General features: G+C 47.2%; 1 protein-coding gene across 1 annotated transcript; it reads left to right on the plus strand.

Moving 5' to 3' along the window:
- The first annotated feature begins 6223 nt into the window (after positions 1–6223).
- C1S (complement C1s) lies at positions 6224–17643 on the plus strand. The gene is made up of 12 exons (XM_090055555.1): positions 6224–6372; positions 6872–6941; positions 7378–7582; positions 8407–8584; positions 8862–8987; positions 11709–11908; positions 12205–12358; positions 12674–12789; positions 13327–13405; positions 13761–13898; positions 14612–14686; positions 16336–17643. The coding sequence occupies exons 2-12, from the start codon at positions 6937–6939 to the stop codon at positions 17139–17141; spliced, it is 2082 nt and encodes a 693-aa protein (XP_089911681.1). The 5' UTR covers positions 6224–6372; positions 6872–6936; the 3' UTR covers positions 17142–17643.
- The last annotated feature ends 6743 nt before the right edge of the window (positions 17644–24386 follow it).

Consider the following 24386-nt stretch of genomic DNA (forward strand, 5'->3'; position numbering starts at 1 on the left):
GGTTCTTCTCCTCTTATGTCTAACAACTACTTGCCATAGTTTATGTCTGACTAAAATGCTGGGACTTGCTTGGCCATATGTGCATACCTGGCCAAGTTAGGTGCCTGTCTGTAGGGCAACCCAACTGAGCATGCTGAATAAGTACACATGGGCAATACTGAGTCACAAACTGTGAGTAAATACCAAACAACCATTTAGGCAAATAAGTTGAAATAGGATCTGGCTCTAAATGCCCTCACTAAGGAACACTCAAAGGATACTGGGGAGATTACCACACCAGATCTATCTTTTGGGGGGCATAAGTCTAAAGATCTAGCTGAAATTGAAGTGACAATAGATGGGGTTTTACAGTAAATTGATACATTGACCAGTTACAAGTCACCAGGACCAGCTTCCAATTCAGCCAGAGGTTCTGAAGAGACTCAAATAAGAAACTGCAGAACTGCTATCAATAGGATGTAACGTGGTTCAAATCAGTCTCAGTGCCAGGGGACTGAAGAGTTGCTAATGGAAATAGTAATCATAAAAAGGGCTCTTGAAGGTGATCCAGGGTATTACCAACAAGTGAGTCCTACTCCTGTTCCTTGCAGATTGGTAGACTGTATAACAAAAATTAGAATTAGTAGTTGCATTGATTCATTTGATATGCAGGGAAAGAGTCAGTATAACTTTTGTAAAGGAAAATCATGTATGACCTATCTGCTGGAGTTCTTTGTGGGTGTCAACAAGCAATATAGCATTGCTGAACTTTCAAAAAGTTTTTCAAAAGGACCCTCAACAAAGTCTCTTAAAGAAATTACAGTGATCTGTGATGGGATCAAAGGTTCCTGCCTTCTGTATAGGAAACAAAGGATAGCTATCAACCCATTACCTGAAATCCACGAGTGTTGGCCAAATTCTGGTGCAGATATCTAGAGCTCTTTGCAGTCAAAGGACAGATCAATTCGTGCCCTGTAAACTAAGATTGCCTAGAACCATGGTGATTAGTTATATCATCCCTGTATCTCTATTGAAACCACACACACAAACCTGTTCCCACTCTAATGCTCTTTGACCACCAACGACCATGTAAGGTGAGGAAGAATTTTTGATAATCAGATCCTGGATTCCAAAGCCAGGGAGGCTATGGGCCAGAGCAGGGACTGTAATGTAAACCTTTTGTGAGCCACAACCTAATCCTAGTCTGGTGCAGGCTGGGTGACTTCTGCACCAGGTAAGCAGTGCAGGGCTTTCCCTATGCCTATGTTGAATCAGGCAGCTGGGAGCTGTGCTTGGGTCACCACCTCTTTTCCCAGGCCCACAGGCATCTGGTAGGGAGGCCATGGTGGAGCATGTGTACCCCCTGACAGGGTCGTCCTCTGCCCACAGTGGCAGTTTCTGCAGGTGCTCGCCAGCCCTGTGCCTGCCACCAATGCTACTGGCAGCTTCTGTGGGTGCTCGCCAGCCCCATCCCCAATGCTGCCTGTGGCTTCTGTGGGTGACCCCCCAGACTCAGGAGGCACCAGTTGCCCACGCCCAGGCCCCTCTCCCCAGCTGCAGCTCAGACACAGTTTCCAGCCTGTGGTAAGCTGCACCAGGACCAGGAATCTGCAAACTATGCCTGTGCTGCCGCTGTTTCTTCTTACTCCCTCTTCCCACTCCCTAGGGCCTGGAAGTTGGAAGTTGCCTGACTCCATTATAGCTTCCCACCAGTGGGATGCTGCACCCACATCACAGCTGGGGTGGTGGAAGATGGAGGGCAGGGAGAAGCAGCGGCAGTGCAGATACAGTTTGCAGCTGCCAGGCCCTGGTGCAGCCCCTATAGGCTGGAAGCTGTACCTGTGCCACCTCTGGGGAGCTGGAGCTGTGGGAAATGGCAGCAGCGTAGGTGTAGCTTTCAGCTGCCTAGTAGTCCCAGTGCAGGTGCAGGCAAAGCCCCCCACTACTAACATACTGCCAAACCATCAGATTGGAGCTGGGAGGACGGGGAGAAGCAGCAGTGGCATGAGAGCAGCTGGGAGCTAATCAGCCCTGGAACGGCTCCTCACTTGCATGGGTACAGACGCAGGCAAAACCCTCCAGCTCCATAGGCTGGATCCAGTGGCTCTACGGGCCAGATCTGGGCCATGGGCATAATGTTGCCAACCCCTGACCAAAAAGAATATACTTGGGAACCCAGCAAGAATGTTCATGCTCTGGACTTAGTTAATGAATTCCATCATGCCCATCCTGAGAAATCTGGGCTGAGGGCATCTAGAAGCTGGCTGTGAGTATATGGATACTGTTCAGTTTAAGTCTCTTCCCTCTAGCTTGTCAAGTGACCTCTCCCAGTTGGGTTCCAGGTCTCCCAGCTCTTGCTTGGTCACATGAATGGCTCCAGCTCCTCATTTAAAGGACTAGCCCGGCTGCAGAATTTTGCTGTGCTTCCTGTCTATGACCAGATCCCAGCCTGCTCGTGTCTCCCTGACTTGTCTCCTGCTCCCTGCCCTTATTCTTTGTTCCTTGGCTCCTGATCCTTGACTTTGCCTTGTTTCTGGGTTTCCTGACCTTGGCTTGCCTCTTGGCTTTCTGACTGATTACTAACCTTGATTTGTCTCCTGATTTCCTGTCTCTGGCTTCAGACCTTTGGCTTGACATCCTGACAACATCTTTGTCACCTGACCTTGGCCTTATATCCTGGATTTGCCTCTTGCTATTGCCATAGACTTCACACCTTGGCTTGTGACTTTTACATCTGACTTCTGCTTGACTTCTGCCTACTTGCTAGGGCATTTTCTTCTAGCTGCTAGGCCAAGTCTGATAGGGGATGAATCACTCTACTAATGTCCTGTTTCTTATGCACTTCCTAAAGCACCTGATATTTCCCACTAGTAGAGGCATGATACTGGGCTAGATGGACCTTTGGTTTGATCCAGTAGAGCTGTTCTTAAGATGTGTTCTTATCACTACCTGTAAAAATCATGTGACATCTCACTGCCACAGTTCCTGTCAAGATGAAGGACTGTGGTCTAGTGATCTACAAGAAGGAGGTCTCTGCTGCCATCTATTGATGAATTAGAGATGACAATTGAATGAGTAAAACTCATTTCAGTTTTCAATGTGGGGTAATGGAACATTTTTAATCCTTGTTGTGTGACTAAAGAAGTAACAAATACATATTAGATTTCCCCTGATTGAGGAGTTCCCTGCAGCATAAACCTCAATCAGACACCCTTAGTGGACCTTGGATGGAGTGAGACTGAGAGGATTTTGCTCTGTAGAAGGGGCCAGCACCTTGATAGTGCTCAAGGGTCCTATATGCAGTAAAATCTCTGGAAAGAAATTGCAGAATTGAAGTCCTGGACTTAGCATTTTGGTATGAAGTAATGGGAGCTTTTACTACAAACTCCTCAGGACAGCAAAAGCTCAATGAACTGCAGTGAGGATCCCTCTTTCTACAGCACCCATACAACTGAAGACAACGGGCTAGGCAGAGATGCCTTAGGATAACCCTGGATCACTGCAGGGATGACAACCTGGCTAGAAGAGGCATAACTGCCAAAAGCACCAGCAGGGTCCCTTCATGGAAGCCAGGCAGCATTTCCATCCTCAGGATCTGAGGGAGTACACCTCAAGTACACCCCTGGGCTCTGGGACTTCTCCAACCATTGAGAAAAAAACATGATTAAGGAGCATCACAGAGGTAAAGGGGAGGGGAAGTGAGGTATCAAGAAGACATTTGTCCATTGGATGGTCATGCTGGCAGAAAGACAAACTAAGGCAGAGGACTACTGTCCAAACTACAGTTGGGGTGGGTGTTTTATTCACTGTTTGTCTGCTTTTGATTAATTGTCGTTGTGTTTTCCCAATTAATGCCTTGTTCTTCCTCTCCAAATACATGTTTTCTTTATTCCCTACACAGACTCAAGTATGTGCAAATGGGACAGTATTGCCTATCATAAGCATGCACAGGTATTTGATTTTTGCACCGTTGTGGCTGGGAGCTGAAGCTGGTTTTCCAAAGGACCTCTGGAACCACCTGGCAGAAGGGTTATAAAAACACAATCCTGATTTATCCTCAGAAAGGATCCTGCACTGAATGAGGCAGGGATCAAACAGAAAAATATTATGTGATCATTTAATTTAAGACTGCAACAGAATGCATGCACATAAGAGGGCAGATTTAGCATTGCATACGCAACCTTAATTCTGCCATTTCTTTGCTTTTGGGTGCTTTTGGTTTTACAACTTTAAAAATGTCCTTGTAACATATTTTTGTGAGTAATTTCAGTCATTTTAAAATGTTACCTTAGTAATTCATCTTATGAAGAATTCATACACTCTAGATCTATGCAAATAAAAATAAGATGCCTATTTGCTTGTTTTTTCAGTGTAAATGTGCACTTTAATATTCAGGTAGTATGCATAAATAATCAAATTACACAAATCTAGGCACATAAAAAAACTAGCTACCCTTGTAATCAACTTCAACATTTTTTTTTCTTAATTAGAAGATGGATGATTCCTTATGAGTTATTAATATCATGCAAATGTATACACTAGCTACTGCTAGTAGAGGCAGTTTATATAATGATATAAAATTAGATAATGTATGAACAATATTATGCATAGTTATGTATATTAGAAGCATTCATTTTATTTCCATTATGGCTATTTTGAAAAAAAAATGTTTGGGGCCTGGAAGCAGGGCTGGTTCAAGGTCCACTGTGTACCTTGGTGCCCCCACCACTTCTAATATAGAGGAAAATAAGCCTAGAATGAACTTTTACATGTACTTATTTGATATTCGAAATGAACACTAAAACAATAACAAAAAAAATGTATTGATTGTTTCACACTTTCCATTAACCCTAACACAATTATAATAGCCGGCCAGGGCTGTTATTTAGAATGATGTTTCTGTTATTTTGTTCTGCATATAATTTTGGCACCCCCCAAATTTTGGTGCCCTAGGCAACCACCTGGTTTGCTTAATGGTTGGACTGGCCTTGCTTGGAAGGCCTTTGGTCTTAATGTCAACGTTCTCAAGCAGGTACGAAGGGAAGAGGGGGCTACAATTTGTCCTGCACCTCAGGCCACATCTAAGCCCTTAAGTCCTCCAAATCCCATGCAGCACCACCACAAGATGTTCCCCCAGGACTTGAGGGAGTGGGAGGTGATTCACTATTGCCTCTTCCTGCCCACTCAGGATTTGTATTGAGGAGCAAAAATTACTGTGTTTGGGTCAGGCTTTGCTAATGTACATTCAATCCCTTCTACTGTAGATGCAGGGTAATGCTTTTATCCTGCTTTTGTCTACAAGTCAAGCGGGTAAAATCCACCTATGTGTGTTCCCATGTGCAAACACCAGAAAAAGGTGGGTTTTGTGTTGGGCTTTGCTAGTATGTGTCAGCTACGGCCAGTTTAATTTCATTTTCCTAGTCAAGACAAGACCTCAGATGTGCAATATTCCATTTGGAAGGTTAAGTTTGGTAGCTGGAAAGTGTACAACATACTTTCTAACCCAACTCAGGAGCAGGGGGGTGGGTTGACTGAAGGGTCAGGGTTATCTTTTACCTCTTGAACTGTAGGTCAAGTTTGGCTTCCCATCAGGGGTTGAGTATGGGTCAAATCTGGAAATAGCATTTGGAACGTCCCTCTCTCTAGTGGACCAGAGCTAAGACGGCTCTGGGGGAAGTGTGAGAATCAGTTCTCCTTGTCCTTCTTGTAAGAACGTCTTTTGGAAACCGATGTGTGGGCTTTCACCACAGATTGAAGCTCTACAAGTGTTTACCTCACAACCACTCCCCAGCAGAACAACTGCCACTAGCATGCCTTTTATTGCAGCCTCAACCAGAGAGGCCCAGTGGTAAGAAAGACACAGAAACCGAACTCCCCTTTTCTCCCGTAAGGGTTTTCAAAGGGTAGGATGAGGCACGACAGCTGCCAGCAGCATGCTTGTGGTGGCTGTTCTGCTGCTGCCTAGCTTGCCCACCTTCCTAGCTTCCTCCAGGAATTGCAAAGAGATTAAAGATAAACTCCCACCAGCTGGAATTTCCCTTGCTTTTGCTTTTCCCAAAAGTCATCTGACTTCCCCGAAAGAGCTGTTTAGGTTAATCCAACCCAGATCTTCATGCTGTAGCCCCACAGGCTCAGCCAAAGGGATTGTGCAACCAGCCCTGGAAATTCCAGTCTTTGCGCAAGCCTGGTAAACAAAACGCCTGGGCTGAAGAGGAGAGGCTGCAAAGCTGTATCCCCTCAGCAGGGGGTGCTCCCACATTGCCAGTAAAGGGGTGCATCCTTCTCTCTCATGCCCAAAGATTGGGGCTGGGATGTGGTTTGGAGGCTGTGAATAGACAGAAAGAAGAGAGGAGGGACAGGGAGAGAGAGGAGAGAAAGAGACGGAGAGAGAAGGTAAAACCTCCACGTAAATGTTAGAAATGAGCCTGGCAGATGTTCCCAAACACTTTTGTTTGGCTTGCCTGGATCAGGAGGGGCCAGTCACTGCATTACCGGGAGACGCAGTAGCAGGTGCTGTGACTAACTACAGCATGTAAGGGGGGCTTTACTGGGAAAGGTGTGTTGGGGGTGGGATTGAGTCAGCTGGGAACAATTTCTGTCTTTGAGTCACTGCTGATTGTAATGTTACAACAGTGCTTGGAGATGCTGTGCTCCTGGGGTGCATTTCAGTGACTCAGTAGGGGAATGGACACCCCTTTCTCTGTCTGTAGTGAACCTCATGCCTCCCCAAGGCTGCTGGCACAGGAGGTGTTGCTGTCTATATGGGTTGTGAAGTTTGCTCCCTACGCAACTCCTTTGGCATGTTCCTTGTGCTTTGGGGCCATAACTGTCCTGCCCACCGACTGCACAAACACACTGCAAACACTAATCAGTGCTGTTGTTTTTGTCCTAGTCCCATAGCTCCAAAGTTCAGACTCCGAGGATTTTTGGGACGAAAACAGGACAGAACTTTTGCAGATGTGGTGAGTGACAGAAAATACAAGGGGCTTTTGTTCATAAGTTAATTTTATGAATCATGATTCTTTCCTCAACTCTTGTACCAATCCTGTTATCTGTACCTGCTGCACTTGCAGCCCCCAGGAAATGAGGAGTAAGCTGGGGGGGGGGGGAGGGGATGTAGGTCGCCTGGAAGGACAACCCGGGTCCAGCATCTGCTGCACTCTGAGTTCCCAGAAGATGGGTGGCTGAAGCCGGGAACAAAGTCAGTGCCATACCCCTGCTGTAGAGGGCTATAAGAGGGAGCCATTTGCACACATCGCAACAGCAAGTTTTACTGCTACAACAAAACCCAAGAAGATATTCTTGAGAGCCACCATCTGACACCTTTTCTATTAACTACTTGCATATATACACACACAGAGAACTTGTGTTGCATCACCTTCCATTGTCTTCTCCCAGGTGCCTCATCCTCTGCTTCTTCCTGGTTGGAGATGATGCAGCTCCCATGTATGGTGAGATCTTATCCCCCAACTATCCTCAGTTATATCCCAATGATGCACATGAGTCCTGGAATGTCACAGTTCCCTTAGGATATGGCATCCGTCTCTACTTTACCCACCTGGACATTGAACCATCTCAGGACTGCGAGTATGACTTTGTGAAGGTATAGTACCACATCCACCCACCTGTCAAGGTGCAGTACACACACCTGCCTCCAAATCAGAGATTCAGAGCATCTGGGCAGGCCTGAGGAGGAGCAGCAGCAGAGCTGGTGTCCATCTCCCAGGGCTATAATAGCAGAAGGGCCCTATGGAGAAAGACAGAGGGTCATTGTATAGCTGTGTATGGTAGTCTAGAACTGAAGCAGACAATGGCAGGTCCCTCCTGGTCCAATAATTGATAAAGCACAAATGTTTCAGTGCATCTACAGCAGACATAGGCAAATTGGCTTGGCTTTGCCTGGCATCCATACTATCATTGTCATAAACTAATATAGTTTCAATGCCATCTGGTTATCTGTTCCCATTACAGGTTTGAAGCAGGGCTGTAAGCGCCATTTCCCAGATACTTCAGTTGTTGAGTCTAAGCTGTCTGCTGAGTCCTCTCTGCCCCACTGTGTTCCTTCCAGCCAAGGTCCCTCCCTCATTCTTTCCTGTCACATATGCCCTCCCAGCCACCAGTAATAACCTTCTATCCTAGTCCCATTGTAAGCCAGTGAGCCATGGGCGAAGGGGGGCTATTTGAGCCAGGGACGACATTGTTTTCCTATCTATGCTGGCACCCAAATCATTAAGCCACAAATGACTCCATCACAGTTAAATCCTCCACAGCTACAGGTGATATGCACTTAGTTTAACTGGTAACTAATAGTGACTAAGAAGCTTGATGCAGACAGAGGTGTGCTGAAGTTGGACCAGTGAGACCAAGCAGTGGTAATCATACACATTTCTTTAGTGAATCAAGACTTCCATGTCTGTCCTCCTGCAGATTCTGTCTGGTTACCAAGTTGAGGGCATTCTCTGTGGGCGAAAGACAAGTCGTGTCCCTGGTTCCCCAATCCTGGAGGAATTCTATGTCCCTTACAACTCTCTGACTGTGACCTTCCAATCAGACTTTTCCAATGAACAACGTTTCACTGGTTTTGCTGCCTACTATGTTGCAGTGGGTAAGTCTGGGACTGCCTCCTAGTCTGTAGAGGGGCCTGTAAATATGAGACTCAACCCATTTTCCTGGGGCTGGCAGAAAGGAGGTATGGCTGGCAACAATGGCTTCTTCAGAGCAGTGCCTTATAAGTGTTCAGCTGCGGCAGAACGGGGCCATGCAGCACTCTGTGTTGATGGTCAGCCTCTCCTCTTATCAGTGACTGTTTAGAACACTTTATCACCTCCTTCCCAAGCTTCTTCTAGACTTGGCTCATTCTTGTCTCACTTCAATCCCTGCAGATGTGAATGAATGCACAGATTTTGTGGAAGAGGCCTGTAGCCACTACTGCAATAACTACATTGGTGGTTACTTCTGCTCCTGCCCTCCAGAGTACTTCCTGCAAGATGACAAGAAAACTTGTTCAGGTAAGAGCTCCACATGTGCTGTCCCCAACAGCAGGAGGCAGTATATGTTCCATTTACATGGGACTCAGGGAGATTGTTAAGGAAATCTGCAAGGGATGGTAAGTCAGAAAGAGCTGCAGTTAACAGAGGGGGAGGAAAATGAAACAATGGGATATAACAAGGAATAATAAATTGATTCATCATCTGGGAAACCAGTGTATCTGGGGAATGGGAGCACATGGACATAGACTGGAAGGGATGCCCTGGGTCATTGAGTCCAATTCCCTCTTGTTCAAGCAACCATGTCATATAATCCTTTTCATAACATTATCAAGCTCCTTCTTAAAAGCAGTTGGTTTTGTTGCTCCTACAACTTCTACTGGGAGGCTGTTCGGCAATCTCAGTGCTCTGATACTTTGCAGCCTCTTTTAATATCCAGCCTATACTTTGTTCATGGCCCTCTGTTTTTGTGCCAGCATTGTCCTTTATCTTAAATAGCTGTTCCAGCCCTGAGATTTACCATTTGTTATACTTATATAGGAGTAGTCATGTCCCACCTTAGCCTGTTTCACAATGGCTAAACAAGCCAACCTCTTCTAGTCATTTCTTATAAGATAGACTCTCCATATGCCTGATCATCTCAATAGCCCTTTGTCCATACTTGTTCCAGCTTGGATTCCTCTCAAAAATGGTAATCAGAACTGCAGACAGTACTTCAGATAAAGTCTCATGATTTCCTGAACAATGATATCTCTACTAGAAATAACTTGACTGACATGCCCTGTCATGGCCACATCACATAGTCCTTCTAAGATCAACTAATAGACCCAAGTCTTTTTACTTCTCTGTTCTTTCCCAGTGATAAACTTCCAATTTATGGGATAAAGTCTTAATCCCTAAGTGTATGACCTCGCACTTTGTACTCCTGGATTTATTTCCATTTCTATTAATCCAGTCCTCAATGCCTTCCAGTTCTTTCATTATGATATCTTGATTCCTTTCGACAATGGTAAAGCCTCCCAGTTTATGTTGTCAGGAATCTCATTATCATGATCCCCTTGTTATACCAAGGTAATTAATAAGAGCATTGAATAAGATCAGCCCCAGACTTACCCTTGAAGAACTCCATTCAGAACTTCCTTCCAGCCCAGTCGTTCAACGTAATCTGTTGTGTTCTTCCCAGTCAGCACTTCCTTGCAGATCCCTTAGAAATACCTATCTTCTCCATCCCAACCAACAATTTTGCATGAGGTTCTGTAGGAAAGGCCTTACTGAAATCTAGAAAAGTTAGATATATATTAAGGTTAAATTAACAGAGTCTGCATTTGGTAAACCCAAGCTAGAGTTTTTGTCATTTTTCCATTTACTTTCACATCTTTCTTAACTATTGTTCTTTGAAGGAAAGAATTATTCCTTCTCTCAAAATTCATTCCAAAGCTTTGCATAGCATAAGATCAGGCTAACTGACTTGTAGTTTCTCAAATAATTCTAAGTAATGGAACGCAGGAAGTGGGAAGCAGTAAAGGCCTAAAGAGACCAGGAACTGAAAATATAGGACTTTGCAAAGTGCTTGGGTTTTCCATGAAACCACTGTAGTTTTGGGGGACTGCAAATGTTGAGATATTGTGGAACAGTGAAGTATCTCTATGGTATTCCAGAGAAGAAAATACTATGTGCAGTCAGCTGTGGATTCTCAGAGGCCTCTCATCCCAGAACAGAGAGGAACAGTCCCTGCAGACACCTGACATACAGATAACATGCTCATTTGTGGGCCTCTCAGTTTCTGTAGGACAGTGACAAACTGGGGGAAACCACAGAGGAGCCCAAAATGCTTTTGGGACCAGAAGAGTTGCAGTAGGGTAATTGAGGAGGGAGGGAAGGCGGGGACCAGGGCAGCAACCTTAGGCACCACCATTGGTGGTGGCCAGTGGGGATCGCTGACCTCCCGCAGATGCTGCCAGTGGTGTCAGCCGTAGGGAGGCGAGCGGCAAGCAGTGACTGCCCACAGATGTCACTGACACTGTATTTTTGTAGACCATGCACTACCACACTCAGGGGGTGCACGTGCCCCCGCATGCACCCCCTACATGTCGCCCCTGGCACCACCTTTGTGGGTGGAAAAGAGGGCTGTAAAAGCAGCTGCTGTAACAGAGGTAGCTGATTGTACCACTGTAATTGGCACATCAGAAGCTGGCTCTACTCCAAGTGTTAGTGGCTGTCCTGGGCATACACCCACCCTGCTATGCTCCTGAGGAGTTGTTTCAGAGAGCTAAATTCAGCTGGGCAGGCAAAGCTGTAGCTATGCTGAGAGGGGCTGTAACTATGAGAACTGTCTGTATGAGCATGAGGGTAACAAATCACAGAAGGAGGGAATTGCTTCTGAAGGGGAAGTAGTAAGAGGAATGGGGTAAGACTGAGGCAAAGGAAGGACACCGAAGCCATTTCCAAGTGCTGAGGGGTCTGTAGTGTTGTTCCCAAAACTTGTTGTTCCAAGTGTTGAAGGCTCTGTAGTGTTGTTCCCATCTGGAGAACAGAGCACTTGGAACTAGGTGTCCTCAGGAAGTGCAATCAGTCATCACTGCAAGAGCCAAGTTATAGTTTATCTCAGTGATGCAGTGTTCTGACATGATAATGCAGGTGAGAGGAGAAAATGGAGATAGACTGGAAGATGGGGTCTTGTCCCCTAAGATCCAGACCACTTTTCTCTTGAGCCCCCTGCTCATGTTTCCCTCTCAACCCTAGTGAACTGCAGTGGAAATGTGTTCACCGAGCTGTCTGGGGAAATCACCAGCCCCAACTACCCCAACATGTACCCAGAGAATTCACGCTGTCAGTACCGCGTGGCCCTGGAGCCAGGCTACCGTGTGGTGTTGAACGTCCGGAATGGGGACTTTGATGTGGAACCGGCTGACTCGGAAGGGAATTGCCATGACAGCTTAAAAGTAGGTGGTGGGATAGAGGTAGGAGGCCTTTATAACTGTGGTCTGTGCATTCCTGACCCTACCCTATTCTCCTAGAGATTTCCCCTCCTCTCATGCTCACTGTTCCTTGCTCCCCACTAGACCCAGTCACGATTCCCCAGGAAATTCATAGCTACCTCCACCACCCCCTTACCATAAAGCCCAACTATATTGTCATAAAAAGAAGTGTCTTCTCAGAGTCCTGTTCTTTTTCTTTCTGTCTCCTCCTTCCTCCTTCTTTGGTATTGGCCATTTCCTCTTGTTTTCTTTTTTCCTAGTTCATTGCTGGAAAACAGCATTATGGTCCCTATTGTGGTACCAGATTCCCAGGGCCTTCAGAAATTAAAACCAGGAGCAACATTCTGGACGTCATCTTCCGAACAGACAGAACAGGGCAAAGCAAAGGCTGGAAAATACGTTACTATGGAGACCGTGAGTAAACACCCACTCTGCTGTTTTGGGAGGAAGGTTCCTACCAGGTGGTGAGGTGCATGGCAGGGGCAGCATGCTTACATGTTATTGGCTTCACAGCTGTTGACTGGCCAGCTGGCTGCTTGCTTAGCTGGATGGTTATTGATTAACCAAATGGCTGGCTGTTGGCTACATGGATGGATGGGTGTGTGAATGGATGAATGCCTGTTGTTTTGGCCGAGGTGTTCCTACCTCAGTGTTGGGCACAGAAGGATGGGATTTGGAATAAGAGTAAGTGTCAGAACAATCGGTCACTTATCTCTTTATTCCCCAAAGCCATACCCTGTGTCCAGAGTGTCACCCCCAACTCCATTCTTGACCCCAGGAAGGACAACTATATCTTCAAGGACTACGTGACGGTGACCTGTGTAGAAGGCTATGAGGTTGTAATGGTAAGCTGCACCAAAAATGTATGTTCATCCAGCTCCACAGTACAGTTCTACTTCCCCTTCCCATTACACAGCCTGAGGATGCTGTTAACTTCAAAATGCCTCTCCCATACACCTTATAGTGTCTTCCACTTACTTCCTATCTGGGAAGCTGAAGGTCAATGCCCAAAAACCTAGCAGGGAGAGAATATGTTGTATGTAAATTTGAGCACAGGTCTGTTGGTACAAATGGGGTCTCCTCCAACAGCTCAGAAGTGACTGGATGCTCTCAGTGGCTTTGAAATAGAATATTCTTTTTGTAGAATAAGGCCAGTGGTTCTCCATGATCCAGTCTGTCTCTTACCCCACACAAGCTTAGATCGGTGGACTTGTCTAGGTTGGTGCTCTGCCTCCCTCTGTACCTGATGCCTCTGCAGAGAGCCCCTTTCCTCCCCAGCAGTACTTTGAAGATCCCTTAGTGAGGTGCCACTGCTGAAAAGCTTAATTTGGTTACATTGCCCTCCCAGTAGCTGACATGGGATGTATTCTTCTTTTGCACAGCCACGCGGAAGCCTAAGAACCTTTCACTCTATGTGTCAGCATAATGGAGAATGGAGCAACTCTAACCTCAAATGTGTCCGTAAGTGACCTATTTCTCTATGGTAGAGCTGATTGGGAGAGAGGCTTTGGACCTTTGACCAATCTGGCCCCAGCTAAGAGGAATGGGTGACTTATGGGGATTCTGTATCTGTGCAGCTCACTCTACTGCTTAGTAGGCTATATTTGCTCTGGGAATGCGGATATCAGTCCATACCTTTATATAGTAATACTGTAGGGTTTGAGGAATGGGGCATGAGGCTGCTGAATGGATTGAGGGTGAAATGATGACTAATGGAGGATATGGGAAGTTGCAACTGCTCCTACTTGTACAAAGTGAATGGACTGTGGGATGTGGAAGCACCTATGATTAGCACCTGTTTGGTTCTTCTCTGCAGCTGTGGACTGTGGTATTCCTGACCCTATTAACAATGGCAGAGTCATCTACTCATCGGGATCTGAGGAGACTCACTACAAAGCTGTTATTCACTATGTCTGTGAAAAGCCTTATTATTCCCTGAAAACCAGAGGCGATGGTAGGTATTTCACTAGCCACAGTACTCATTGAATAAAGGCCCCAAAAGAGCATTGTTTCAAGAGCTGTATTCTGACTGCTTGGAATAAGGTTCCCTCATGGGACTGGGTAGAGAGTTTCCACTATAGCTAGTGGAGACTGTACTGTTTGCTATGTCACAGCCTTGTCTTGAGTATAACACTTCAGGACCTGCAGTAGAGCCATTAGGGAGGCTATAGTATAGCCTATATCAGAATAAGGCTGGTGAAAGCCCCCCACATTGGACTAAGGTTGCATTCAATGGTGCTATGAAATAACTGTATGCATATACATTTCCAGGTGTCTGATTGTAGGGGTCTGTATGCAGTGCATTAGTAATGAGGTTTGTTTTTAAGTGTCTAAACTACAGCAACCACCACTACTACTGGCACTAATCATTTCCTTTGCTAAGCAATGTCAGTGGTCAGGTAATGGTCTTAATGAGCCACAAACACCATTCTCTCTGCTGGAGTGGTCACTCCAACGCAGTGACTGAGGCATATTGGCAGGAGGTTGCATGTGTCAGCACTGCTCACTCTCTGCTTACAGAGCTGTGTTTAGTCTGGAAATGCATAGGTTGGTCACATTTAAACAGTAATGTCACTTGGCCCCACAGAACCAACTTCCCAGATACCCTGGTCACATCCACATGATGCTTTGAATTGAAATCCTTTCTATACTTCTGTGCTTTCCTAGGAGCTTATCAGTGTTCAGCCAGTGGAAGATGGGTCAGCAAAGACATGGGAACAGAGCTGCCAACTTGTGTCCCAGGTATCACCAAGGACTCTGTGTGTGTGTGTGTGTGTGTGTGTGTGTGTGTATGGATATATAGGTGTGCTTTTGCAGGCCTAGGCATCATCTATGCTCAAGTTTCCTCTCTATCACCTACTGGGTTTCTCAACTGGAATTTAATAAAAAGCCTAAAGTGGAAAGCCACAGACGTTATGATGATACTGAGAAGAACCTTAACTTTCCCCTTCTCACTCTGAGCAAACAAAATGTTTATACCTTATTATATAAAAAAGACTCACCATCTGTCTACAGAAGTGACCATGCTAAAGACAGGACTTTACATTATAGAGCATATACACTAAGAATGTAAAAGGGTACAGAGGTAAATAAAATATCAGAGACACATAGTTTCAGCTGGTTTATACATATGTGGCATTCACATATAAAGTCTCAAAAAGGCTGGGGTTTGTTGATCTAATTCTTTGTAAGGCTTTTAGCAAACCTTAAAAAAAGAAATCCTTCCTCTTAAATGAATGTTGGGTACAGCAGGTAATGAGTATGAGCTGGAAGGTGCTGAAAGAACACATCTTATCCCAGGGGTGGGCAATTATTTTGGCTGGAGAACTGCTTAATGAGTTTTGGTGAGCTGCAAGAGCCCTGCTCCTTGACAGGTGCCCTACCCTGGTTGCCATCTTGAGACCGAAAGCCTCTCCCCTAACTCCTGACATTTACCACTGGAAGTCCCTCCCTTTGGCCCCCAAAAGTACTCCTTTGGGAGTAGGGGGTTGCCATTGTGAAACCAGAAAAAAACAAAGTCATACTAAAAGTTGAACGCCCACTAGAACATATTTTAATTTGATTACAAAAAATGTTTTTGTCATGATTCATGTTTGCATAGTGTACATAGAGGTGATTGCATAATAAGTCAAAAATGAAGTCTTACTCCTATATGTTGTGTGCGGGGGCTGTGGAGTGTGGTTGGGGTGTGTATATGGTAGGGTGTGGGAGGCATATGAGGGGGTGTGAGTGGGTGTGTGGCAGGGTATAGGGTATGTTGCAGGGGTTGTGGGGCAGGGTGTGGGCATGTGGCATTTGTGGGGTGTGAGGGCGCCCCAACGCACTGCTCCTCCATGGTGTACAGCCCTGCTGCTGGCAACAGCAACAGCAGCAGGTGATGGGTGCTTGGGGTGTTTATGGCCCACACAGGTATTGTCTCCTGGCAGTGCGCAGCTCCAGAAAGTGCCGCACATGGTGGCAAAGAGTGTAGCCAGGCCGGCCTGCCTCTACTGTTCAGGGCTTCCCGCGGTGCATGTGCAGCACCCTGGCACTCGAGTGCCACCACCACTGAGAGAAGCCCCACATGATGGAGCCAGCTGCCTTCCCCGCCCCATGCCATGCAGGTCCCAGGCCTCTGCTGGAAAGCAGGGGGCAGAGTCCTGGGGCACCTGTAAAGGGGTGGGGCTAACCTTGCAGCCCTCGACAGCTCACCAAAACTCATGAAGTGGCCCTCCAGCCAGAATAATTGCCTGCTCCTGTTCTATATTATAAAATAACCATAGAAAGAGGTTACTTAGAACCAGAGATGATGTCAAGAACACAGGAAAGCGGGCCTATGGGGTTTTTAGTAGTGTACTACATGCAACCATTATTTTCCAAACCTGGTCTTTCCCTTTCCCTTTTTTTTCTAGTTTGTGGTATTCCTAGTGTCCCGATCCAAGATACAGGGAGGATTTTTGGGGGCACCCGGGCTGAAGAAGGCAACTTCCCCTGGCAAGTCTTTTTTCGAGACCCACGAGCAGGTGGGGTACTTATTTCTGACCGCTGGGTGCTGACTGCAGCGCACGTGGTGGATGACAAGGAAAAGCCTGACATGTATGCTGGGGTGATTAATATCGGCCAACAGTTCCTGAATCAGGGCACCCATCTGGAGGTAGAGGATTCATTTATTCACCCTCTCTGGATGAAGAAAGAAGACTTACGGGGTAGAATAAGAACAGACTTTAATAATGATATTGCCTTGCTGAGGCTGAAGGAGCCTGTGAAGATGAGTCCTAAGATCTCCCCTATCTGTTTGCCTGAACAATCCCCTGAGTATGAGCCACAAATTGGGGTTCTGGGCTACATAGCTGGTTGGGGGAGGACAGAGAATCGGGTAAGAGTCCAGCGTCTCTTCAAGGCACGGATTCCTGTGGTAGCCATGGAAAAGTGCCGTTCTGTGAAGACAGATATAGACACAGTTGATTCCAGCAGTTTCCAATACACAGACAACATGATCTGTGCTGGGACTGGCCAGAAAGACAGTTGTGAAGGGGACAGTGGTGGGGCTTATGCTATGGAAGATCCCCATAATGACGAAAAATACTATGTATCTGGCCTGGTTTCCTGGGGACCAAAGTGTGGTACCTATGGTCTTTATACCAAGGTGGTACGTTATGTAGACTGGATCACAGAGACCATAAGCCAGTATGAAAAGACTGTAGCTTCACAGACATAGAGCCTTTCCACCCCCTGGTGCTGCCAGTCTTACTGTGTGCTGAGGGTCAGCTGCCAAAGCAGATTGCCTGACCATGATCCTATTCACTTTTTGCATAAAATAAGCCACCTGACTAATTGTGCCAGAGTGGAGTCAGGAACAAATGGACTTTTACATTGTAACTTCATCAGGGAAGGGTCTTTGTCTTTCAAGTCCCCACTTGAAGTAGCAGAGCAGGAGCAGACAGCATTCTGGGTAGGGCCCCCTTTTCATCCTTTCCCATAAAGTTCTCTGTTCCTTGGTATTCAGAGAGGAGCTATCTGTGCCTCATCATCTGCATGTTAGCTCTGCAGCATCAATGGGAACAAGACAGGGTCATTGCTAACCCTCAAGTTGGCCAATCATCAGAAAAAGAGGCACTGCACCTTTTTGTCACTGGAACCATAGAGGTTCAGAGGTTTCAGCTTTTTATATTTCCTGCATCACACATTATCTAATGGCATTAAAGGATCACTAAATCACCTCCCTGCCTATGTCGTCTCATTTCTTCTTCTGTTTTTCAGGCTAGACCTAGGCTTCCCTGCAGCTCCCAGATGAAATGACTCTTCATATTGCCCATCCCTATCCTTCCAACCTTTTGTAATGATGTGATTCATGATACCTCACTGCTGCACTAGTGGTCTTTCACGGACTGGCTGGATCCCCAGCAACAGTTGCTCTGAGGGAAAAGGAGTTATTTCACAGATCCAAGCCTCTAAATTAAACTGAGAGAAGAGGAAGTCACTGTGGTGCTTCTTGCATTCCCCAGACCTCAAAGCCTGGTCATCATCAGACTTCCGCAGCACACACAAAAGACTGGGTGGCAATAGGGTCAATGACCTACTGGAAATGTGTTTGTCTTAGGTTACTCATGGGGCCTTTCCTCTCCAAAGTACTACTCCAAGTCCTGAATTCCCCATACGTGTCCTGGAACATTGGGGGAACATCCCTCTCTGTGTGACTCTAAAGAGATATTACCAGGATTACTGCAGTCAGTTCAGGGACCCTCTGAACTCAGTTCAATTCAATTCAATTCAATTCAATTACTGCAGTCAGTTCAGGGACCTCTCTGGGTGTGTGTACAGCAAAATGGAAGTGTGATGTCAGGAACACAGGAAGAGGACTCTGAAAACCATTGAATCCAGTCTCCGGTATTCATAGGCAACTATGAATGGTGCCTGTAGACACGCTAGAAGGCTGCTGCGATGCGCTGTATTATTTGTTTAAATGAGTCTGCTTGAGTGTGCTACTTAGCAAGCCTCCAGTAGCTTCTGTGTCTCATGTATCTGTGCCTCAGCACTTCAAAATGACAGCTGGGGCACTTCAACTAAAGCTTGTCAAATATGCATTAAAGTGCCCCTGCCGCCATTTTGAAGCATGGGGATGCTGATATGTGAGATACTGTGGGCACTTTAATTACAGCAGCTGTGGGAGCTGCACTAATGAAAGCGCCGCCCTTCAGAGCACATGGAAAAGCACATGTCCAAAGGGTCCACAAGAACATCCACTCTGACCCCTCTCACATGCCATAGCCTCAAAGCATCCTATAAAAACCTCTATACCATTTCAGAAAGCAGGGAGAAAAAGGGTACCACCAATGCCTTGCCACCACCATGGCATTACATTAAATTAAAATAGGCTTACATGATCCTGGGAGTCCCAGGCAACAGAGGAAGGCAAAAAAACCCAACAATGTTTGCTAATCTGACATGAGAGAAAAATCCTTCCTGATCCCAGATTTGACGTCTGTTAACCCTGAGTATTTTATCTAGACTCACCAGTTAGGTATCTGAGAGGCTGCCAGCAGGAGCACCAGGGGATCCCAACCAGACACCTGGCTGTAGTCATGGCCAATGTTCAGTGTGGAGGAAGTTGAAAAGAGATCCCTAAACCCAAAATACATGCATGGGGCAAAAATAAATACATAAATTCTGGTCCCTACAGACAACCAGCAGAAGCCCCAAAGCATGGGATTTCTCTGGACCTCTCCCACAGAGATCAAGCTTCCTTTCATCCACTTTGTGGTAATGGAAAATATTTGAATCCACATAAGAGGAAGAAACCTTTTTTGTGTTGACATAGAAGTCAGGATTTGGACCAATGGCTTGAAGTTGCAGCATGGTATGTTTAGACTGGATATGAGGAAACACTCATTGTTAGAAAAGTGACAGTGGAACAGACTGCCTAGGGAAGTTATGGACTCTCCAGCACTGGGGGTTTCCAATAAGTCTTGGCAAAGGATGATCTAGCAGTAGCCATGCCTGGAGTTCTCTGTAGAGAGGGACCATTGGAAACCCAAGATCTTCCCTCCCCCTATATTTCTGAGACATAATGAAAGGAGTTCTGTAGTCTAGAGCAGGTGGATATTGGAAAAGACTATGTCCATCAGCAGGAGTATGAAGCAGAGCTCCACAACCAGCTTAGTTATGAAAGAAGATTGAAGGAGCTGGGGTTAGTTTATGATGGAGATACAGAAAGGGGAGTTCTGATTCTCCAGCAGGAGGGTGTGATATTTAGAGTTATGCTTTCTGTCCCCATGTTACAAACCAGAATGAGGACTGTATGGTTTTTCCCAGGCTTCTGAGCTTTGCTGGTTGCCACTTGGGGTCAGGAAGGAATTTTTCCCCATCCTGTTGCTACAGGTGCCAGAGTTGGGTTTTTTTTGTTTGTTTGTTTGAGTGGTGGAGGGGAGGGTGTCTTCTTCAGAAGCACTGGGTGGTGGCTGCAGCCAAGGCTGGGGTTTTTGACAGGGTTGTGTCAATGCTCCTGCTGGGAATAAAATCCAGAAGTTTCTGCCTAGTGTCTTTTCTCTCCCTCCATGTCAGATGAATTACCACATTTGGGATCCAGGAATTTTACCCCATGGTCAGATTAGTACAAACTGTGGGGGGGTTTTGCCTTCCTCTGTAGCAGGAAGCACGGCCCTTTTCCTTGGATCTTTCCTTGCAGCAGTGCCCTCCATAAATGCATGAAGGTCCGTCTGGAAGCAATTTTGGTTCCTTGCACAGGTTAGGAAACCAGCCTGCTGCATATGGCTAGGATGGTGATGGAGCTTGGAGTAACTAACAGTGTTAAATAGCTACTGAGGGGTCAAAGATGGGCATGGTGCCCCAGCCCTGAGATTAGTCCCAGAAAAGGTCTTAAGAGACTTGTGATATTAATTTAAATAGAGTGTAGAATACAGAATTTCATGGGAGACAGTCATAAATGGGTGTGAAGGGAAGGAAATCCAGACAGCCAATGATTTTGGAGGTGAAGAGAAGACTGGGAGCATCTACGTGAGATGCTACTGTGCAGTAACACTGGGGGGCACTAACCATGACGGCGATGGTACTGCACAGTAGTAATGAGCTACCGCGCAGCTTGTTGCTATTGCGCAGTATTGTAAAAAAAACCCAACCCAGAACGTGTGAGAATGGTACTGTGTAGTAACACCATTTACTGCGCAGTCATTTAGTACTTGGTTATGCAAGTACTAAATGACTGCACAGTAACAACTGCACAGTCTGCCACTCGTGTAGTTACTGTGCAATTATCTGAGTGGTTGACAGCCTCATTAGTACATGTGATGGATTTGGGGCTGCCTGTATTTACCTATGAAAGCTATAAGCTTTATATGTTTATCTGAGACTATGTCTACCAATTGCATTATTAGGTACAAGCTGTGGCTCATGTTCACACCCATACCAACCAACCATCCACCATTATCCTTGTGTCCTAAGGCAAGTCTTGTCCTCCCAAGCCCACAAAGTGTGTTCAGCTTCTGGCTATGTACCTATTTCATCTGCCGCCCACATATGTATATGCCTAATGTACTATGTGGGTACATTGTAGTCATGAGCTTTGGGGATTGAACACTAGCTGTCCTTCAGCAGCAATCCCACAATTCCCTGTTCCTGTGTCTTCCAGCCCTTCTGTACCCCTCTCCACCCTCTACTGCCCAGCAACTTGCTGATGCTATTTAATCCCCCTCTTCAGTGTTTAACTCCTTATGGTGTACTTACCCAGAATGATTAGCTCAGTCCAGAATAACTGCTCCATGGCTACTATCAGCATGACCTCCTGATGTACCGCTAGCTAACTGGGGAAGTGACAGAAGCCTGAACACAGCAAGGACCAGGACTTCAGACACAATGTGGGGAACATCTACAGCAGCAGGGTAATTTGCTAGCAACTTGCTCTGCTGGGTGTTCACTGGGGCAGAATTCCCTGCTGTGAGTGCTCAAAGCACAACAGGGAGAAGTGTGCAAGCCAAAAGTCTGGTCATGCCCCCTGCTACATGGAGCTAGGCAAGGTGCTGGCGAATGCGTCACACACCAAACTTGTTACTATCATTTTCCTAATGACATTAAAGAAAGTTTTGGTGCCAAGGGAGAGGGATTTGGTGCTTGGCCAATAAGGGCCAAGTGACAGTCTCACAGTATGACCTGAGCTTCTCTACTTGTCACTACAGGGCAGTATGACTTCAGGGCTGAGACAGAAAATTAAAACAAGAGGCTTTTTCTATTACATTTTTATAAGCAGTATAAATATAAAGTTTATTGATTAAAATCTAGTAAAGTTTCACAAAAATTAGGTTATTAATGAGCCTATGAATTACATGGCCCCTTTTGTTGAAAATGTGCTAATGAGGAAGCCACTTGACTATCTAGAGGTTATCTGTCTGTGCTAGTCTGTTCGCTCTGAAGCTATCCTGGAGAGACTGGGGGCAGGCAATGTGCTTTGGCAAAGCTCCCCTCAACTGGTGCTAAACCAGTGAAGCCCTCAAAGAAAGAGTCCAAACGGTGCTTCTTCCCCTCCTCTGTGCTGGTTGTAGGGGGAGGGACAAGGAGTCAAGTTTGAAGGCACTGTTCAAGGGGCAGGAACTTACACAGCTTATCAATAACCTTCCTCAACATGCCTCATTCTTGGCAGGTAATGTTTGCAGGTTTTTCAGGTAGCACCAATTCTAGCCGGTTGGTTGGGCTACTTGGGAAAATAAACCTAGAGCAGTATGTGTCACAGGGTACCTCCACATTTTTTTGGAGATACCCTGCTTTAGGGGCAGTTTGCCCAGCACTTGCTCACCACACCTTGATGTTTGTTGTTATACAGAGTGCGGGAGGCTAGCCTGGTCTTATTATAATGAGCACCTTGATTGTGGCCCTGGCCTAATGGGCCAGTTGCATGGCTCTGTACCTCCCTTACACCATGCCCCATGCCTCACAGATAGCATCCTTACAGATGTTCTACCAATCGCCCCTCCCTGGGCCTTCCAACCCCTCAGTCTCCCTCAGCTCCACTCTGGGCCCTCAGACCTCTTGGCCTCTCCACACAGCCCCTTCCTGGGCTGCCAGACCCCTCAGTTTCCCTCTCAGCCCACCACAGGTTGCCAGACTCTAGTTTCTCCTCCAGCCCCTCTCTGGGCCCTCAGACCTCTTGGTCTTGCACAACCACTCCCATGGCTACCAGGCTTCTCAGTCACCCTCCCAATCCCTCTCCAGGCTGCCAGCTCCTTTTATTCTCTCTTCCTGGACCCTTTTAGTCCTCCATTTTCCCAGCCGTTCTCCAGGCTCTCAGACCTGTCCAGTTCTGCACTCTATTCCCTGCCCTTTGCTGGGCCACTGGACACCTCTGGTCCCACTATGCTTCGCGGGCTGCACTCTATTCCCCAGCCCCCTCACTGGGCCGCTAGACCCATGTGGTCCTGGGTCTTTCCTGGCCCCTTTCTGGGCCTCTGGACCCACATGGTCCCAGTCTTCCCTGACCAACTACTTTTCTGTCTGGGTGTGCCCCCCTAGCTTTGCCCCATCCACAGGGTAACCCACAGGCAGTAGGAGCTGAGGCTTTCCAGCGCCCTATCCTTGCCTTTCCCTGGAGTGGCCCATGTGTGGCATTTCATGGAGGCTGCCCCGCCACAGGCAGCCCCACCATATTAACCAGCTCCAGTAGGGTGCACTTTCAGTTCTTACCCAGGACCAGTCTTCAGGCCTTCCTGATCCTACTCATCCCTCTGAGCTCCCCCTAGATGTCCTACACCCCTCCTGGGCTGCTAACAGCCACGCCTCCTGGCCCTGGCTCCATCTCCCATCTGAGTCCTCCATCTCTGGCCCCCAGCTCACTCCCAGACTCCTTTCCTTGACCCCTCTTCTTCAGATGGCCTAGCACCAGCCATTGTCATCCCAGGCTTCACGCCCCTTCACCCCTTCCTCTTGGCTGTGGCCACCCAAGGACCTTTGGGCTCTCCTAGGCTCTGGCCCTGACTTGGGCCAGTTGAGACTCCAGGCTCTCCCGGCTCTGGCAATCTCTGCCGTGGTCTGTTTCACCCTTCAGTCCCTCCTGGGCCCTGGCCCTGCCCAAGCCAGTTGAGATTCCCAGGGTCAGTTCTCTGGCTGTCAGTCCTTGTCTCTGTGGGTCCACCCTCTCAGGCCCCTCCATAGATCACTCCCTTTCTCTGGGCTCAGAGCCCTCTGTAGGTCTTCCCCAATGCAGTCCCTTCCTTCTCTGCACTTGTGCGGACCCCTCAATAGGCCCTTGTACTCTGCCCCACTAACTGGGTTCATCCAGACCCTCCATGAGGCCTCCCAAACACTCAGCCCCAATCTCAGGGCTCACCTGGCCCCTCAGTAGGTGCACAGACTATCAGCTCCTCTCCCAGAGTTCACCTGACCTCTCACCAGGCCCCTGTGCACTCAGCCCCTCTCTTTCCAGGCTCATCCAGCTTCTCAACAGGCCCCAGGCACTCAGCCCCCTTCTCAGGACTCTGGACCCCGTACTGGGACCCCCAGGAACCTCCTCCACCTTTAGATCCTACCCACACCTCCAGATATTATTCTTCTTGCTGGCATTCAGGAGTGGCAGCCTTCCTGCTGGGTGCCAGCTCCCAAGATGTTAGTGCCAGCCCAGCTCTTAGGGTCCGAGCTTCTATCCTGTCTAAATCCAGCCCTTCTCCAATCAGGTGACTTCCTTTATCAGCCTAGCTTCACCTATCAGCCCCCTGGGTCACCTGACTCTGTAATTAGCCCTGACCCTCACCTGCTGGTGGCTCCGCAGGTTGCCTGACTTCTTCAAGGGGCAGGCACGCCAAGTACCCTCCCACAGCAAGGTACTTGACAAGACCCTTCCAGTAATGTAACTAGCAGTGGATGAGTGGGGCACCAGCCTGGGGTGCCAATTTAGAAGAGGCGCAAAAATAGTAGCCACTGCTCTGGCCACTACCACCTTCTCCACCCTAGTTACACCTCTGGA

This window comes from Crocodylus siamensis, chromosome 1, assembly GCF_052110815.1.
Source record: "Crocodylus siamensis isolate JL-2025a chromosome 1, ASM5211081v1, whole genome shotgun sequence".
NCBI classification, from domain to species: Eukaryota; Metazoa; Chordata; order Crocodylia; family Crocodylidae; genus Crocodylus; species Crocodylus siamensis.

Excerpts from the sequence above, each read along its gene's own strand:
- C1S (XM_090055555.1), top strand. Across the intron at positions 8,988-11,708 it reads TGACAAGAAAACTTGTTCAG|TGAACTGCAGTGGAAATGTG; the intron begins GTAAGAGCTCCA and ends TCTCAACCCTAG. Across the intron at positions 14,687-16,335 it reads GCTGCCAACTTGTGTCCCAG|TTTGTGGTATTCCTAGTGTC; the intron begins GTATCACCAAGG and ends TTTTTTTTCTAG.